General features: G+C 39.6%; 1 protein-coding gene across 1 annotated transcript in view; it reads left to right on the forward strand.

The window, feature by feature from the left end:
- The window catches only part of LOC127577751 (potassium voltage-gated channel subfamily C member 1-like), a 55,848-nt gene that overhangs the window by 23,995 nt on the left and 11,443 nt on the right, over positions 1 to 20,410 (forward strand). Inside the window, 1 exon segment of the mRNA XM_052029277.1 lies at positions 17,874 to 18,807. Within this exon segment, the coding sequence (XP_051885237.1) occupies positions 17,874 to 18,807 (934 nt within the window).

A 20,410-nucleotide genomic window follows, 5' to 3' on the forward strand; every position in this document is an offset into this window, starting at 1 on the left:
CTCAGAGATGATAAAGTATATTGATCAGAGCTTCTCTCAGGGTTAAGCTCCTCTCATGTTCAAAGTAGAAATCCATATGATTTAGTCTTAAGACAGTTGTAAAAGACCGGGCTCTCTTCAATAGCTCCAGGGCTTGAACACAGTGGATTCAGTCTTTCCGAGTCTTAATTGGAGGAAATTTCTGCCTCTCCATTACTCAGTCGGACAAGCAGTCTGACAAACTGGAGATGACTGGGGGGGGAGCGTGGCCATGAGGGTGAGGTAGAGGTGGGTGTCATTGATAGAAATGTGGAAAATGATGCTACGTTTTCAGATAATGTCACTGAGAGAAGCCTGTAGGTGAGAGTTAGGAAGGATCCTAGGTTAGATCCCTAGGAAGCAGCACTAACAGTGCAGCAATGGGAAAGTAGCAGTGATCTCTGGTCATGACTGCATGTGTTATGGTCAATGACCAAACAGTTTTGATAACAGGCAACGGTCAACTTTGAAGAAAGGTTCTGCTGGAGACAAATTACTGTAAAGCAATGTTGACCTCCTGATGCTTATTTTGGGAGCAAAGTTCTTAGACTACTAAGAAGAAACGAATGGAAGCATAGTGGTTTGCAAACACAAAACTGAACAATTATTTTGGTTACATTTTTATTGTCCACTTCTTTGGGGAAATGTTGGCCAGTGAACAGAAACAGGAAATTCTTGGTCCAAGTTTCCTTATTTTTAATTAAGATGAATACATATTGCCAGAAATATATTTGTTGGTACAGACATGGGCAGGGATTTTCCTTCAGTTTATATTGAAGGAACTGTTTAAATAAGTGAGTCCAATAGTTCCACATGTGCATGGGTTCAAGAAAAAATAGATGATGAGCAAAACATGTTGGAGTTTTTGAGCATGTTATTCATTTGCCCCCTTCAGAAGACAGTTAAAAAGTTCTGTAATTCACTTGAAAGCTCTTGGGACAACTGAGGATGTGATAATCCAAGTAATGAATTAGCTGGAGTCTGTAAAACAGCAAATGCTGATCATAGGAATAATTTAATTGAAGAGCTGTGACCAGGGCCCTGCTTCTGTAACCAACCCTGAACTTCTGTTATTTATGAGTATTCTTACAATGAAGAATATTTAGTGACAGGGAAATACCATTAGGTTCAATGACATGGTTGTTTTTTCTAGAGATCAAGCCCACATGCTTGACTTTTTGTTACTTTCATTAATCCTTTCTTTCTACAGCAATGAAATCAATTATCTCGAGACCACAAATTAGATCTACTTGTCAATCATCTGGTCCACAAACTCACCGCATTATATAGTAACCATATTTCATAAGTATTTTATTGGCCACAAGGCATTGGAAACATTGCTTCTTTGTTGGAATAATTAATGGTTAAGAAGGCTCTTGCTTTAAACATTATTTAAATTATGTTGAAATTATTAATGGCTGATAATGCAATTACCATTTGTTTGAAAATACAGGAGTTTGATGCTTAAATTCTAAGTCACGTGTACAGTACCTTGGGAAGATTTGTATCTGCCAGAGCTCTTGAAGGGATAGAGGTTTTTCTCCCCTTGCTGATTTGATTTGCATTTTAATGGTACATTTTTATGTTCATTTTTGCTACTTATAAAAAAATTGACTTTAAAATCCAAACATTATCTGTTACCTGATTTTTAAAAATCCTGTAAAATGTAGAAGTACTGTAGACAGAACAGGAATTTGTGAGAAAAACAAAAGCACATGCAAACTGAGCTCTTCTAATATAAACATTCATAGGAAAATTGGGAGCAACAAACTTTCCAAGAGCAAGTTATAAAATTCTAAGAAGCTAAATTTACATATGAAAAGTTACTAACCTATTAACCTAGCAGATAAAATAGTGGAGGTGAAATCCTGGAATTATTTAAGAATCAATTGTACCCTGGAATGGGATGACTTTGGATTGTTCTTGATGGACAAACTAAATCGAGCTGAATGACTTTCCTCATCCATAGTGTTCCTGTGATCAGAAATTAATATAACACGATCTCCTTAGGTAGTCCTTGGGGCTGGTGATGACTTGTGTCCACTCTACATTTGTGGTTCTGAGGAGGCTGATGGGGCCAATGTGTGAAACACAGCTCTCCCACCAATGGGGCAAAAAATACCTGATGGAGCGGGTGGGTGGGTAGTTTGTAAGGTGGTGGCTGTTTCTGCCACTTACACAGAATTGTGTTCTCAACACAACGGATGACTTTCTCAATACCAACCCAAATACTCCTTCTATGCTTTGAATGGACATGGGTCAGAGATTGTCAGGAGTCAGTGGGCATGTACTTCTTCAAGGAAACTTGAGCACATTCTTGAATCTTTCCCTCTGACTGCCTGGAAATCTCTTCCCATGCAGAGCATGGAACAGTGTCTGTTTCAGGAGTCATGTGTCAGGCACTATGAATGATATCACCTGACTAATTCAGCCGACTGTGTGTAACAAGGGCTGTATTGCTGCAGATGTTGGCTTAGGACAGGACACTGATGTTAATTTGCTCATCCTTCCAATGAATTTGGAAGATTTTATGCAGGCAGTATTGGTGGTATTCACTGGTGCTTTATGGTGCCTGCTGTGGGTAATCCATGTCTCAGACGCTTATAGGAGAGCAGAAATCACTGCTGCCTGGAAGACCATGAGTTTCTTGTCAAGTCTGAGGTCTTGAACTTCAAATGCCCTTTTTCAGTGAAGGATCAAAGGTTTTGCTGGTGTATTGAAGGCAGTGTTTAAGGCGACATCTGAATTCACCAAGGGGTGGCTCCCGAGATATTGGAAGTGGTTCATGGTTTCCAGAGTCTCGCTGTAAACCTTTATTGTCAGAAGGCAGTGTGGTGGCAGAGGATGCAGATTGGTAGAGGATCTCTGTCTTGGGAATGTTGAACCTATGGGCCATTCTCTTTTAAGCTTCAATGAAAATGTCGACAATGGCTTGGTGCTTGTCCTCTGAGCATGTGCTGTCTGTATACTGCAGTCTGACGAGGAGGGCAGGTGACCTTGGTTCTGGAGTACAGTCACTGTAGGTTGAACAAATTACCACTATTTCTAAAAGTTAGCTACACTCCAATGGGAGGTTTGTTGAGATGAACTACAACATTGTGACAAGAAAATTGAGAAAGTGTCAGGATGATGATGCAACCTTGTTTGACACCAATCCTTATTGAGACCAACATCATTGTAGACCCATTGGTTAGTATTTTAGCTTGCATGTTGTCATGGAGCAAATGTAAAATGGAGATTAATTTCTGTGGACATCTGAATTTGAGGAGAATGTTCCATATTCTGTCCTGATTGATTGTGTCAACATCTTCAGTGAGGTTGTAAAAAGGTCACGTATGGTGGTTCTTGCTGCTCCCTGCATTTTTCTTGGAGTTGTCATACGATGTCCACTGTGTCTTTTGAAGGATAGATTCCACACCGTGATTTGGGTGGCAGCTCTTTGTTCACTGACTTTACCTGTGGCAGACAGCAGGGGTCCCCTCTAGAGATACAGAGTCACACGTGTGTCCTTGAAGGTGGTAACGAATCTCCAAAGCCCCCTCGTATAGCCTCTTCTTCCCAGATATTGGTGATAAAAACATGGAGTCCTGACAACTCTTCATCGCTGATGTTTAGGATTTCCAGCAGGAATGCTGTCTACTCCCATGACCTTGTTATTTTTTTAGTTGGCCTTGTTTTTAAATTTTTTTAATTGGCCTAGTTTAGACCTTGTTATTTTCCAGTGAGTGTTGACTTCCTCTCTGTCCCTGATGAATACAACCCCAGCTTTCACTGGGGTGCCTTTGTTGTTGGCTTTCACAGCCCTGCATGACCTGCCCATGTCATGCTTGTTGGTGAGTTGCTGAACCTCCTGTATTCCTCCACTTGTCATGGTTTTCTGCTGAACCTCTGCCGTTAGGTGCCTGTATAGCTCGTCCTGTTTATCTTTGAGGGAGATGGAGCTTCCACCCAGGAATGCCTTATGTTTGCAGATAATGAGATCCTCAAACTCCTCGTATATCTCATCAAACCAGTTCTGCATCTTCCTGGTAGAAAAGCAACCCAACGGGTCTACAGCAGAGCCAATCTAATATGCCAATTGTGATGGATTTCAGGGCAGTTCATTGGTTGTGGACACTTTGTGGCTTCTGATGGCTGAGAGCTGACAGATCGTTGGTGACATGTTGTCTGAGCTGTACTACCTTTGTGAGGTCCTTGAGAGATTTACCTGATCTTCTCATGGCAACGCTTCTGTTGATATTGATATTTGAGCTACATCATCATAATAATAGAGCTGATGAGGTGGTGGCCAATCTAGGAGTTATTGGTACCTGTTATGGCATGGGCATCTTGGATTTCTATACTGGACTTCTAATTGTTCAATAATCAGTATAGTACACAATATATACAGTGATCACTAATTACTTCTGCTTACCTAACTCATTGCACTGAGTAATTACAGATTATGATAATGACCTGCTTGGTAATGTATCAATGCAAAAAATTCTTAATTCAGTAGATTATGTTAGGTGGCCATTGATTACCATAATACACTGGACCAGATCCTTGGTGATCACTGGAATCACTGGGTTCTGTATTATGCTGTACTAGTAATTAATTAATTAGATTAATATTGTACCAGCTAAATTTAGAACTAGTAATTCAGAATCCAGAAAATGCCCTTAGTTTGGCAGTTATTCCTCTGGGGTGATCATTGATAACTGTAATATAGTATGATAGGTAATCAATACTGCAACACATTGTGTGCATTACAATGCAGTGCTTTCTTACTGATTGTTGAAATGTTCACTGGTGACCGATAACTAATTAGTGTGAGGTGTACTGGTGAATTACATTGCAGTAGTAACTTGCTCTACATGATCCCCAACTATTGAAACATAACTCTGCCCTGAATGAGCTTTTACTTGTGGATATAAATAACACTGGTGATTGTAACAAGCTATGCATTCACTCACTTAATGTTGTAATATACTCTTTTAAAGTTACAGAATGATACAACAACAAAGAAGGCAATTCAGCCCACTGTGACTATACCAACTTTGAAAGAGCCTCCCAATTAGTCACAATTATCTGCAAATTTTCTCTTTCATGCATTTATCCAAGTTACTTTTGAAAATGAGAATAGAATTGTTTCCACCACCTTTCCAAGCAATGCAAAACAGCTCACTATGTTAAAATAAATTCTCATTTCATTTCTGTTTTTACTGCCAATTAATTTGAATCTTTTCCCTCTGGCTACCTACCCTTTTGTCACCACAGCAGTTTTTCCTTATTTTATCAATGCACTTCAGATTTTGCACACCACTATTCACTCTCCCTTAATCTTCACTGCTCTTAAGAACAACCTCAGCTTCTCCGAATGAAGATTGAAGTTCAGTATTACAGTTATCAATGATCACCCCAGAGGAGTAACTGCCAAACTAACAATTGATATTCTGTATTCCTACCATTTTTTGTGAATATCCTCTGTAACCTCTCTATGGCCTTGAAATCCCTTCTAGAGTATGATGTCAAAGAATTGGCTATAATCTTCAAAAGAGCACTGATCTTAATGCTGACTCGGGGAGGCACCTTGATACAGTATCAAAAACAACTGTTCACCACTGCTCTCTGCTTTCTGCCCTTTAGCCAATTTCATAACTCTAAACTGACTAATATAGTGATAGCTTCCCCATTGAAACTCAACCCACATGTCCCATCTCATTTCCAGGCAATGATCAATGATTCACATTCTGGAACCAAAAGCACACATATTTAGTGACATTATCTTTCCACATATTTGGTAAATTGTTGGAAAACTGCTGGATAGCTTAGAAACAGGAGCACATTTAAGAGGAGGTATAGGGCATATCCTGGGCGTTACAAGACACTGGAAGGAAACATAAAAGAACATCCAATTAGCATGGATTTCAAAATTGAAAATCTTGTCTGACCAACATTATTGAACATAATAGGGAATAGCTGATGTAGCTGTAGATGTAATTTATCTAGATTTTCAAAAAGGCTTCACAGCATTCTCTGGAGTGGTGGAGGACAAGAGGAGTGGACGGTGGAGGCCTTATAGAGGTTTATAATATTGTGAGGGGCATGGATAGAGTGGACAGCCAGTGTCTGGGTTGAAATGTCTAATACTAGAGGGCATGCATTTCAGCTGAGATGGGGTAAGTTCAAAGGAAATGTGTGGGGCAGGGTTTTTTTTACACAGAGAGTGGTAGGTGCCTGGAATATATTGCCAGGGGTGGTAGTGGAGGCAAATACAACAGAGGTGTTTAGGAGGCTCTTAGATAGGCACATGGATATGCAGAGAATGACAGGATATGAACTTCGTGTAGGTAGAATGGATTGGATTAGTTAGGTGTTTAATTGCTAGTTTAATGAGTTTGGCACAACATTGTGGGCTAAAGGGCCAGTTCCTGTACTGTGCTGTACTGTTCTATGTTTGTTCTAAAAACATGTACCCTTTATGTGTAATGACGAGTCAAAGAATGTAGAATCAGGCAAAAAGAAGCAGACTGGGTTGCTAGTTAGCTTCAGGACAGAAAGCAGTGGCAGTAAAGGTTAATTGTTCATAGGAGAAGAAATTCATCATGGTTCATAATTTATATTAATGACTTAGAGACTGAAATGAAAATATAATTTCTAAATTTGCAGATGATACCAAATTACAGGTTTGGAGGGGCATGGTCTTTCTTGAGGAGGACAGCAACAAATTGCAGGAGGGCATTAATAAATGAAGATTATTCACAAAGGAGGTTCAACACAGTTCCTTTGATCTCAACCATCTCGAAGCTATTCCTCTGAATGAAACGTATTTGAATCATCCACATAAATACTGCGAAGACAAGAACTAGTTTGAGGCTTTGTATTCTACAGTGAGTTGCCTACATTCTGACTCCCCAAAGCCTCAAGGGACATGTCAAGAGTGTGATGGAATACTCCCCACATGCCTGGATGAGTGCAGCTCTAGATGTTTGAACGGCTTTAGAATCACTGTGGTATTATTTGATGAAGAGCAGAACAGCTAGCAATACCAACATTTATCTCTCCACTTCTATCAACCAATTATTTATATCATCTGTGGGATCTTGCTTTGTGGAAAATTGGCCGTCACACTTGCCTTTATAAAATTGGCTGGATTTCCAAATTAGTCAATGAAAAGCAAAAAAAAACTGCAGATGCTTGAATTCTGAAGTAAAAACAGAAAATGCTAGATACACTCAGCAGGCAGATAGCATCTGGGGAAAGAGAAACAAGGTTGACATTTTAGGCTGAACACCCTTTGTCAGAAGGTTGAAGACCTGAAACATAAAGTCTTGTTACCACAGATGAAGTAACTGACCCACTAAGTGCTTCCAGAGCTTTTTTTTAATTCCAAATTAGTTAATTGACAGTGAAATGTTTTTAAGACAACCAGAATACATTAAAGGGACAATAAATATGCAAGATTTTTCTCTTTTTTATGACTGTGCTACACTGTATTGGGAGACCACAGATTAGCAGAATTTATCAGTGTAAAACATCACTCTTGATTATTCTAATAGATTTCACTGCTGATCTTCATACCTTTGATATGTTGGTTTGAATAATTACTAATCATTGTAATAGATAATTAAAGTCCCTCTACAAGCTAAATATCAACAATACCTTGCTATAGACAAAACTAAAACTTAATTGAAATAGCCACATAAATGCTGCAGCTACAAGAACTGGATAGAAGCTTAATATTTGTGGTGTGACTCACCAGCTGAGACTTTCCAACACCTCCAAGGCCATCATAACTGTGATAGGACACTCTCTACTTGAATGAGTGCAGAACTAATAACATTCAAGAAATCCAACACTGTTCACAACAAAGTCGCTCTCTTGATGGGCACCCCAGCACCAGCTTTAACATTTGCTCTCTCTACTGCAGTTGGACCGTGGTTGCTGTGTCCACCATCCAGAAAATTCACTACAGTAACTTTTTAAGAAATCTTTGAGTATACCTCTCAAACTCATAACACCTATTTGAAAAGCCAAGTGCAGTAGGTGTGTGAGAACACCACCGCCTGAGAGATCCCTTCCAAATCACACACCACATGGAAATGTATCACAATCCTTCATTGCCACTGGTCAAATCCTTCAACCATAACAGCACTTTGGGAATACCTTGAATGCACGAATTATAGCAGTTCATGACAGTAACTCACTCCCAGCTTCCTGTCCAATTAGGGGTGGATATTAAATACTGGTCTCCTCACCATCTTTCTTCCTCACCGTCAATCACTGCCAATTTTAATACTTCTGAATTGTGGCCCATTACAGCAATAGGGATGCATGTACAACAAAAACTAAGGAACATCACTATCTACTGCCTTCAAGTCATTAAAATTCTTGGCAACAATTTTTAAGCCACCGAGTCAGTTTTGAATCCAATTTGCCACTTTACCCAGATCCCATGGACTTTTAATTTTTCTGAAAAGATTACTGAGTGTGTTTTGTCAAATCCATTCAACTGCATTTAATGCCCTCTGTATTACCGTCACAAAACCTTCAGTCGTTAGTCAGATACAGCAGTCTAGAAATTGGTCTGCACCACCTTTCCAGCATGAAAACAGTATTAGTAATATCTCTAATGCTGATTTGAAATGCTCCCCAAAATTGTAAAATTTGTAAGCATGATTTCCTCTATTTCCTCTACAGCGATCTGAGGGGAATGGCAGAGAAACCTGTGCATGCTTCTGAGGAATATCTGTCATGTGCAAAGTGTATTCCTCACAGGAAGTTGCCAGGAAGGTATCTGCAAAGACAAGAGTGTCCTTTGTGAATGCTTGTACTTTTGGGTGCTCTGCACAGCAGCCAGATGCCCATCTAGTGTGGATACAAAATTGGAAGATTCCCCCCATTTTGCTGGTAGAGCTCCTCTTGACTTCTTTGATGCAGCTGTGAGCAGCAAAGTGTCCTTTGTAGCATATATCAGCAGAGACAACCTGCAAGGATCCTGAGGCAAGATCTCTTCGAGTGAAAGTGACCCTGACTTTCAGGCCAGTGTGGGCAATTGTGTTCACCAGACAAACCTCAAGTATCTAAACTGTCAACAGCATACAGCCTGTAGAAGTCAGTGGACTAATTGGTTGGGGGATGGGGAGCAGAAAAATAGCAAATGGAATTCAATCTAGAGTTGTTTTCTTTAGAACATTGGCAGTTGAGAAAAGATTTAATTGTGTTTAAGATTACTACAGGTCTCAAAAGGCTTTATAGAATAGAATTTGAATTACCACATCTGATGAAAATGATCATCAGAGAAGTGCATAGAATGCTCACCAAGGAGAATAGGAAGGGAAATGAGGGTCTAGTCTTACATGTTAAATACACCCAGAAAATGAATGGGAGCATACAATCTGTAGAAGAGGAAAATACCCAAGGAAGTGAGCTTGCCTGAAATTTACAGCATGCAGAGTGTTAAAGAACACTCCACATTTGTTACAGATTGCCAGGGATTACAGGTTACTTGAAGAAGAAAGAAGTGAGAACAGGAAGAATGCAATAATGAAACTTTTCAAATAGGTTATAAATCAGGATTCCCAAGTGACATACTCAAAATTGGTAAAGGTAATGGATGACTCAGTGTCTCAAAGAAATCATAAGTGGCAGTTCTTAAACTTTATAATATTAACTGACTGACAGTCAATTGAAATAGAAATTGAGGAACCTATGGGTGATAATGGCAAAATATGATTGTTCCACATGCTTTGAGATTCAACACTGCAGAACACCAATGTTCAGGTATACAAATTCCTAATAGGAATCTACTAAGGCACACATGAAGACTAAACAAATTATTCTGACCAAAATTCAGACAAGGTCATTGTTAGCAGACCAAATATTTCCTTCCAGTGACCAGGCCAAAGAGTACCTTTCCTGGAGACACAAAAGGCTGCAGGTGCTGGAAGTATAACAAACAATCTGCTGGAGGAACTCAGCAGGTCAAGCAGCATCTGTAGGGGAAAAGGAATCGTCGATGTTTCAGTTTGAGACCCTGTGTCAGGACTTGAAGCAAGGCCTTGACCTGAACGTTCAACAGTACCTTTCCTGACCCACTGTCCACACTGGCTCTGCAGCTGTATTAACCTCATGTGGCCACAGGGCTGCTAACAATCCAGATGCCTTGGTTCTGTGGCCATCCTGTTGATGGATCGGGCACCAAGTGGCCACCACACTTTAAGACAATACATCCTAGGCCCGCCCCACTCCTGCCCTTGGCCTAGCCCATTCCACTCTGCCCCTTCCCCAGTACCCCAGCCTTACCCCATGCCCCCTACCCCATCTGCCCCTTCCCGCCCCACCAATCTTTGACAGCTCACCACTGCCCAAATCATTTTCTCTCTGTTTAAGTCTCTGATAATCAGAGATATTTTAAAATAGTTGAATAATGAAAACTAAAACTAAATTAAAAATAAAAATAACCTTATTTTATTTAAAATTCATTAATTAATTAAAAGATTAATATATGTAGAAATAATAAAAATAAAATAAAGAAAATTAAACCAACCTCTTAACCGTGCTTAGTTCTTCAATTAATCTTGGTGAGCACATGGGGTTGTGCTACATACATAGAAACATAGAAAAACCTACAGCACAATTCAGGCCCTTTGGCCCACAAAGCTGTGCCGAACATGTCCCTACCTTAGAGACCCATAGCCCTTTATTTTGCTAGGCCAAATGGTTTGTTGGATCTTCTAATGCTCATTCAAAAATGTGATCTTACAAAACTGCATGTTACCAAAGTGTTCAGTGGACCAGCTTTGCTTGACAATTAACCATTCCCAACATCAATCTTGGCTGGAGTACTAAAGCAAAGCTCTAATATGAACAAGTTGTTTTGAATTAAAGGGAATTGGACAAGGTGGTTGCAATATTATGACCATGTCCTGTCACATTAAAAATTAATCATTTCATGCACACGATGAATATAACAGCTATGAGTGGGGTAAAGCAGATAGACAGGGTGCTGTGTGCATCCAGCCCCACAGCTCAGTATTTGGATGCTCTGCCTTGATCTCAGTGCCGAGTCCAGCACCTGAGCAGAGGTCAATGTGCTGACACCTGATCTTTAGTTCATTCCTGATTTCCTCCTTGCAATACACAGGTGTGAGAATCAAGAATAAGCTGACCCAGCTACTGGGGGTTCTCTGCAGACCACTTCCGAGGGACAGCATGATCTCACCATTAGAACAGTGACTGGACTTCAAAAACATTTCCTTGAGCATGAAGAATTTTGGGCCATCCTGAGATTATGTAATGTCCGATATAAAAGGAATTTTACTTGTTTTTATTTTCTTTCCCTGCACTCACTGCCACACTTGCTTGAACTTCTTTCTGCAATTTCTTGGGCAATACTGAGCTAACTTACTCGCGAATTCCTTAGTGAACTCCCTCCCTCCAAACCTACTTATGCATTTTTTAATTAATTCCTTCCAAATTTTCTCCTGTACATTCTCTATCATTTCTCCTCTGCAGCATTCAGTATTGCCCTTTTACATGGTCCTTTTCCATGCGGCATTTGCATGCTCAACGTTCCACTTTCCTGGCCCTAAAGCAGACACTTTCCATCAATCTTCCTGTCTCCTGCTTCCTCTTGCTTTTAAGATATGAATCAGTTGATGACATCTCCTGCTCAGCTAATTACTGCCGGCCTTTATGAAAAGATGTTGCAGTCAGTCATGCTGTCTCTGAGCACTGTTTCTCTTCCTTAAATGCTTACATCTTCAGGCTACTTCATACCACTGTTGCGTTGGCTCTGGTAAAATGGAAACTACTTTTGGGCAGCAGAAGCTCAGACACAACATTGGAAAAGTGTAGACAGAGCTTTACTCTGCACCTGATTTACACTGGATTTCCCTAATGAATGTCTGATGGGGCACTAGGAAGTGTCTTATTCTGCAGCAATAACACTATTCACCTTTTGGAGCTAGTCCACAAAAAGACATAATACAAAAAAGACAAGCTGTATTACAAAATATTTAGTTTGGAAATAAAACTGAAATATCAACATATATATCAAATGGTGCTCCTAAACAGGATTAGATGAAGAGTCAAGCTTGAATTTGCATTTCAGTAAATATTACCAATGACTTGTCAACCAATTTTCATTCTGGGAAAATTAAATCTTGGAATATTACTTAAGAGTGACAATCACTTAGGGAAGATCACAGTGCAAATCAGGCTCTTTGCAGCTGAGTCTGACAGTTTAGTGGCAAGATAAGCTACGCAGGTAGATCAGTTTTTACCGTCATTAATGGCTGCTGCTCTCAGCAGGACCAGCCTGACTCTTTTAGTGACACAGAGCTGTGTTTAAGATGCTGCATTCTTGATTACTTTACCTCAGGTTAAGATTTTTCAACCAAAAATATAATTTGTGGACTTCTTACCTAACCATTTGCTGTGCCCCTTCAAAATAGTTTCATTTTGAGCACTGGAAACCAAATGTAAGATTCCAAAGAGTGGCTTCAAGTTGAAATAAAATCAAAAAGTGAGAACTCAAAGAACAGGCAATCAGCAGCACCAATGACAACAACTTTGACAGACTAATGTTCCCACATAATATGTGGCTGAATATTCACTAGACATTAGCAAGAGAGCATGAATGCTCTCTGATCATACAGTTGGGGGTGGGGGGGGGAGGGTGAATATTCCCTTTCCCTTCATGCAATTCAGACAATGAATATTTTACTCTACAAATGGAAAATATTCTTTGAAGTATATGCAAAGGAGAGAAGAATATTAATCAAAGCACGTGAGGAGAGGGGTAAATTCATTGAGGCTCGCAGTAGGAAAGGAAAAAATATTGCCTCAATTATTGGATGCATATCATTCTCAGATTGTTACCATAGGGGGAGGAAATCTCATCCGGTCTGACAGACAGGGAAGGATGTATTTCCAGAAGTGAATTATGGAAAGCTTTACTTGGGATGGTTTCAATAACTAATCAGGAAATACTTATAAAGTGGAGCAATGCCCTTGGACACGCGCATTTTACAGAATGCACTTCATTACCATTGCAACTCTCCGTTCCACGTCTTGTAAAAGTGCAAAGCATACCATCAGTAGAAGCTTCATGAAAAAAACAATAACACCAGAGTTGTATTTCAGTCTGGGTCAGTTGTTTCACCATATACGATCCTCTTGTCATGTGCACATGCAATATTACATCATGGCATGGAGCTTTAATTCTGCCCCCCGCTTTGTTATTACAAAGGTTCTTTTGACCTTGTGTATTTATCAGTATTCAAATGAAATATAACACTACTACATACCCTTGAGCACTCGGCCAAGGATGACAGGGACAGGTACAAATCAGATTTCCATTTGAATTATCCATCTTGATCAGTAGCTCTACCGGACGGATATAACAGTTTTTGAATAGAATAAATAGACAAATGAAGTTGATGTATTAATTTAGCATCTACATTGGGATTTACATTGACACTGCAAATGTCCACCAGAATTAAATTTTAAATGGAGACACCAAGAAGACTGCAGATGGTGGAATCTGCAGCAAAATATAACTGTTGGAAGAACTCGCAGGTCAAGGAACATCTGTGAAGACCAAGAGATAGTAGATGTTTTAACTGTTCAGAGAGTGATTCCTTATTATGAAGGTGGGTGAGAGGCAAGTGGGTGACTATTCACAAAAACAATTTTAAGAGTTCTGGCAAATTTGCAGTTACAAAAAAACCCCACACGTTTTTCAAAAAGAATTGATTAATTGAATGATTTCTAGCCTAGTATTTATTCGATGCTGTAACATATCAAATGAAACAATTTGCACCTTCCACATAAATTTCCTTGTTTTGCTAATTTTTTACTTGCACTGGTGCAGGCAGTTTGGAATAGTTAACCACTAGAAAGCCACTTTCAAACCATTAAAAAGATAGCTGAGAATGAACTGATCTGTGGGCGAGGAGGAGGGGTCGTGAGGTGGTAAAGGTGGGAACAAACAATCATTTTCGAATTCATCGCTACTTATAACTATATTGTTTCATGCTCATATTGAATTATGATCATTTGAACCATCTGCCTGTGCTGGAGCTGATCAGGACATTGACCACAGACAGACTTCCAAGCTCACTTCAGTACATCGAAGCATGTGAATCCCAACAAGTCCCCCAGAATTATCATACACTACCTGATAAAGGCTGGTCCAGCAATAACTGGAGAATTTCTCAACCCAGGAGACAGGGGCACCACATTCCCTGTGGTGTACGGAAGTGTAAATGTACTTTCAGAACTGATTGTACCATATGGTAGGACTGATATGTTGCTTCACGGCTGTTCAATTTGAGAATGATGCCTTCAGTAAAGGATGTTCCCTTTTCATCCTACCTTAGCCCAAGTGGTAGTAATTGCAGCAACGTCAAAGAAGCAACTTTGACAATAACAATGTTTCCACAAACTGGATGAATTTTCACTAGGTTTCAGAGAGGGGGGAGAATATTCTCTCAGTCACCTCAGGCTTGATTGGGCACATTGAGATAATACACTGCGTACCTGGTATGGTAACTGCTCAGCTCTGGACCGTCAGAAGCTGCAGAGAGTGGTAAATGGTGCCCAGTCCATCACAGGCTCATCACATCCTTCCATCCAGTCCATCTTCATGGTGTGCTGCATCAGGAAGGCTAACATTATTGTCAAGAATGCCTTCCACACTGGCCATTCCCTTTCCTCTCTTCTACCTTCTGGGAGAAGACACAGGAAGACCAGACAACCGGACTCACGAACAGCTCCTACCCTACTGCTTTCAGGCTTCTGAACCAATCACTTCTTTCACATCCACTTCCCGGTGGTGCTGCTATGTTCTTGAGCCCTTAATTTGACCTCTTCCATTACTGTCACTTTAGCATTCCTTTTTAGCACTATCTCAATTTGCACTCTTATACTTCACACCATTCTGCTGTTTTTGTGCTTGTCACTTCATTTATTGCTGTACTTATTCCACATGTAACGGTTTTACTCTGTAAGCTTCTCACGAGCAAGGAATTTCATTGCACCCTGGTGTATATGACAATAAGCTAATCTGAATCTGAACCAGTTTATTCCTTGTTCTCACACAAACATGAATTCTTCCTTCCACACTCATAGCTAAATTATCCCACATATTTACTAGACCTGGAACAATCAGGCACAGAGGGAGGCCATGTAACCAATCATGCACATTGGAAGAGTTATCCAAATAGTCCCATTGCCCTAGTTTTTCTCCACTGTGCTACAAATTTTCCTTCTCAAGCATGCTGAAAGCTGTTATTAAATCTGCTTTCCTCTCAGATAGTGTATTGCAGATTTTAAAAAAAACTTGCTTCTCAGAAAAAAAGTATTTTCATCTCATTGAGTAACTCATGATTTTTTTGCCAATTTTCTTAAATATCTGGCCTTAAATATCTGACATTCTTTCAAGAGGAAAGAGTTTTCTTCCACCCACTCTATCAAATCACTTCATAATCTTAAACATCTCCATTGAATCATCTCTTAATAAGGTGAATAGTCTCAGGTTTTCTTTTTCCTTTACAGAAATGAGTGATCTCATCTCTAGTTCCTTCCATCATATCTCATGTGCATCTTCCCAAGTCCTCTTCCTAAAGAGTGGTGTCAAGAATTAGATAGAATATGCCTGGTTAGGCATTGTCATTTAAAAAAAAAATTAACCTCATTTGTACATCTTCTTGCAAGGTATAAGCTGGACATTGAAGTGTGAGGGACAGGCTGGGGAGTGTTGGTGGTACAAATTGTTGGTCACTGAAGTGGTGGAAGAGGGTTGAACTCAATGTTTTGTCAATAATGAGATGGGTAGGTTGTAAGTTGGCCCACCAGAAGATGATGTACTGTTCCTTGAGTTTACTTTAAGCTTCAAGATAAAAAAAACTGCATATGCTAGAAATCTAAAATAAAAACAGAGAATGCTGGAAAAAAGTCAGCAGGTCAGGCAGTATCTGTGAAAAATGAAACAGTTAACGTTTCAGATCTCTGACCCTTCATTAGAGGCTTGAGCTTTGTTAGAGCAGTATAGGAGGCCAATGGAAAATTAAAGTTGCCACCTATGGCATGAGAGAAAGCATAGACACTGGTAACTTTTAAAATGCTACATTATTTTAATGCATATTACTGTCTAATAACTGACTAGCAAATCCCACACCCCACTGTGAAACAAAATAGCTTATCACTTTGTGCCATGCCTCCTCTCACTGTGTTTACTTTGTATCCTCCAAAGAAATTGAAGAATGCAACAGATACACATTCTACTGAATCATAATTTCCTCCTTCCATTTCAGTATAGCTTTTAGGAATTTAAGAACCATGTAGAAATTAGGTCATTGCTGTTGATGATTTATTAAGTGGAGGAGCTTTCCGCACAATATCTTGCTATTTGTAACTGTAACAGTTGCATTCCAATCAGGATTTATGAGTTACCCGCAAACAAAATACTGCAGGTGGTAAAATGCAGACAATTCAGTGAGAGGCTTGTGGTGCTGCCCCGTGTGACCAAGGTCTGGTCCACTCTCATGACTTCACAGACACAGTCACTTTGTTTGGACTCCCGAGGTAGTATGTTTCTTCAGTGACATTATGTGCAAGGCCCCAGGTAAGTGGGAAAGGGCATCTCCAATGCTGCTCTGATGTTGATGGCCACCTTTGTGTATCGCTGCCTCAGGAAGTTTGTAAAGGCCCAAGATGCAAATACTGAGTTCTAGTTGTGAGAAGGCTGGGTCTGGCCACGTTGGCAAAGCAAACTCAGCATATCCTAGCAAGACGGAGTCTTTCTCTTCTGCTTTCTTAGGTGGAGAGATTTCTGAAGAGGAATACTCAACTACAAAACTATTGGGCAATGGTCTGCTTAGAACATGTTTAATGTTCTCAGAGGATATGAGGGAGTGGACCCAATTGGATAATTCCCTGACGAGACCCTTTGGCAAAATCATCTCATCACCAGAACTTTCCAATAGGCTCCAGGTTGTACGCCGGATGATAGAGAATAACAGGTTTGGTTACTTCAAAACCTATTACTGCATTGCTAGAAATAATGATAACATTTGGGCAAGATGTTTATGGTGTTGCTTTGGGATTACTTTTGACATGCTCAGAACCTCAAATCTATTGCAAAATGTCCTCAAGGCTGTGGTCGGGATGGAAAATATAGAGGTGCATTGATACCAGTCCTGGTTCATCCCCAATAGCTTGATTACACAGGCTTCTGTGCTCTACATGCTGTTCTCTGGTGTCAGTGGTGACATCAATCGTGCTAGAAGATCATCAACTTGGTGAAATAGGCCCTGTGCTCTGCTTCAAAGCTGCTGTTCTTCCCACTGAAGAAATTATCATGAACTGAGTGTAAGGACTGAGTATCAGGATTAAGTAGTACTTAAGGACTACTTAAACAGGGTGCAACCAATACAAAGGACCTACTGGCAGAGGGAACTTTGTAAGACTACACCCTCCAAACATCCCTTGCACACAAAACACAAGATTTAGCCTATGTGGTGTTCATTAAAAGCAAGATGTATATGAAATGGAATGATTGATTGTAAAGTCATGAAGTGTTGCCTTTCTTTGCTTGTGGAACATTTTCTGTACAACTTTCTATGAAGTAAGGAATTTAATTTTATGGTAAAATATCCATGGCAGGAGATTGCTAAATTTACTGGTGAGAAGATGAGTAAGTAGGTTTGAGAGCAATCAGGAATGAACAGGCTTTGTTGGGAATAATGAAACTTTTCTATGTGGCAAAACACTTTATTTCTCACTGTTTTGAACTGCTGTGCATGCTCTTGTCCGATCTTTTGATTCTTGCTACTAATATTTTTGTTTTCTGTTTTTCTTCACAGTACTGTGCTTTTGCTTCGCTTTTCTTCATCTTGGTGTCAATCAGCACCTTCTGCCTCGAGACCCATGAGGCATTTAACCCAATCGTTAACAGAACGGAGATTGTAAGGAATGGAAATGAAACCAGAATGGAAACTATTCAGGAAACAGAAACAGAAGCCTTCTTAATGTACATCGAAGGAGTCTGTGTGGTATGGTTTACCTTTGAATTTCTCATGAGGATCACTTTCTGTCCCAACAAAGTGGAGTTTATCAAGAATACTCTCAATATCATAGACTTTGTCGCCATTCTGCCCTTCTATCTGGAGGTAGGACTCAGTGCTTTGTCTTCCAAAGCTGCTAAGGATGTTCTGGGCTTCCTGAGAGTGGTTCGCTTTGTCCGAATCCTGCGAATCTTCAAGCTGACCCGTCATTTTGTAGGACTGAGAGTTTTAGGACATACTTTGCGTGCAAGCACCAATGAATTCCTGCTGCTCATCATCTTCTTGGCACTTGGCGTCCTGATATTTGCCACCATGATCTACTATGCTGAGAGGATAGGTGCTAACCCCCATGACCTGAGAGCCGATAAACACACACACTTCAAAAATATTCCGATTGGATTTTGGTGGGCCGTAGTAACCATGACTACACTTGGCTATGGAGACATGTATCCTCAGACATGGTCGGGCATGTTGGTAGGAGCCCTCTGTGCTCTTTCGGGCGTGCTGACCATTGCTATGCCAGTCCCTGTCATTGTCAATAATTTTGGAATGTATTACTCCTTAGCGATGGCCAAACAAAAATTACCAAAGAAGAAAAAGAAGCATATACCGAGACCGCCCCAGCTGGGATCCCCCAATTATTGTAAATCTGGTGTAAACTCTCCACATCACAGTACACAGAGTGACACATGCCCACTCGCTCAGGAAGAGATTTTAGAAATAAACAGAGCAGGTAGGAAACCTCTTAGAGGAATGTCCATCTGACCCTCGAATGCCTCCTTTGCACCTACCCCTGGTAGTCATTTTTATCTCAAGCAGCTTTGGATTTCTGGAAAGGCAGCACATTTAAGCCATGCTAGTGTTTTGTATCAAACATTCTTTTAGTAAGCACGTTACCAAATAGAGTGCAGCCAATCCGGTAAATTTCTTTATTGGAATGAAACCATGCATTGTTGAGGTAATCTAATAACACCAGCTACTCCTGGAATCTTAGTACAATCTGTTAATTATGGCTTCTGACAGCTTCTTTTGTAGAGAAAGAAAAGCAAAAATGTAGAAGAATATATCTCAGAATGACTACCAAAATCTACTATATTTCCCTGAAGTATTCAGCACTATTCATAGTTTATTGGTTATTAACCTTTAGAATAAAGTATTACCATCTATCAGGTGGATTTAGGACAGAGTGCGGTCTTATTTGATCAACTGTAACGATCAAGAATGGGGTAAAACTGTAGTTTATGTATATAAGAAAATTGTGATTAACAAAGACTATACCCCAGGCTAAACTGAGGGCTTTGGATTCTAAGTAATTTGTCTATAGCCTAATTACTGGCTCTTCTACAGGAATCTTGCTGCATGAAAATATATACAAAGTTAGGCTTCAAGCTCCTAGAAAAGTAGTACAGTTTTATTCCTAGAAAAGTACTAAAGTGTTTCACTCCAGATCTTAGTTGTTCCTCTGTAAATATACTTCATGTTGCTCTTAAAAATCTGCCATGTATTATAATTACAAAATAGCTTAGTATAATAGTACAAATAATACTATATCTTTGTAACCTAATGTGAGAAGAAGCCACTTTCCCTGCTGTTTCTGAGTGAATTAGCATAAAATAATTGTGCATTTTAGTACAAAAATGTTTAACTCTTTCAATGAGAGAAATATACTCACATAATCACATCAGATTAAGATGTTTCTAACACCTATTTTAGTATTAAAGATTTTAGTCTAAAAATTGCTATTTGTATACTAATGGACGCATTTAAAATAAACAGATTAACACCAGCATTAAAAGAGGAGTGTCAATCAAATGCTTTAAGTGTGCGTCTGCTAATATCACAAACAGTAATGTCCTACTTTGCTTTTTCAAATAGTCTTCTGAAGAAACATCAAAATATAAATAAAGAGAGATTAATTTCAGTATATTTAGCAATGGACTGTGATTCCAAAACACAAAAGTTAAGATTACAGTTGGCAAGGTTAATGAAACCCTAACATGTTTCTTTCTCTGTTCTTTTCATAACAGGGAAGTTAACTAATTAATTTTGACCAATTAACATCAGCAACAAAAATAGCAGAGAAAAAACAAAATGAGTGCAGGGAACAGTCATAGATTAACACTATCAACAGTAATTGTCCCTTTATTAATTAAAATCAACTGTCTTTCTTCAATGTCTTTAATATTTCTGTTTTAGTAAAACAACATTTTCATAGTGATTAGCATCCAGAGTCCCACCCTGTCCACCTTGCCTAGCCTGCTAGAGTTGTTTGGCAACAGAATACAAATGTGACTTCCTAGAAACATGAGCCAACTCCACTTCCAGTCCCATACTCA

This window comes from Pristis pectinata, chromosome 14 (assembly GCF_009764475.1).
Source record: "Pristis pectinata isolate sPriPec2 chromosome 14, sPriPec2.1.pri, whole genome shotgun sequence".
NCBI classification, from domain to species: Eukaryota; Metazoa; Chordata; class Chondrichthyes; order Rhinopristiformes; family Pristidae; genus Pristis; species Pristis pectinata.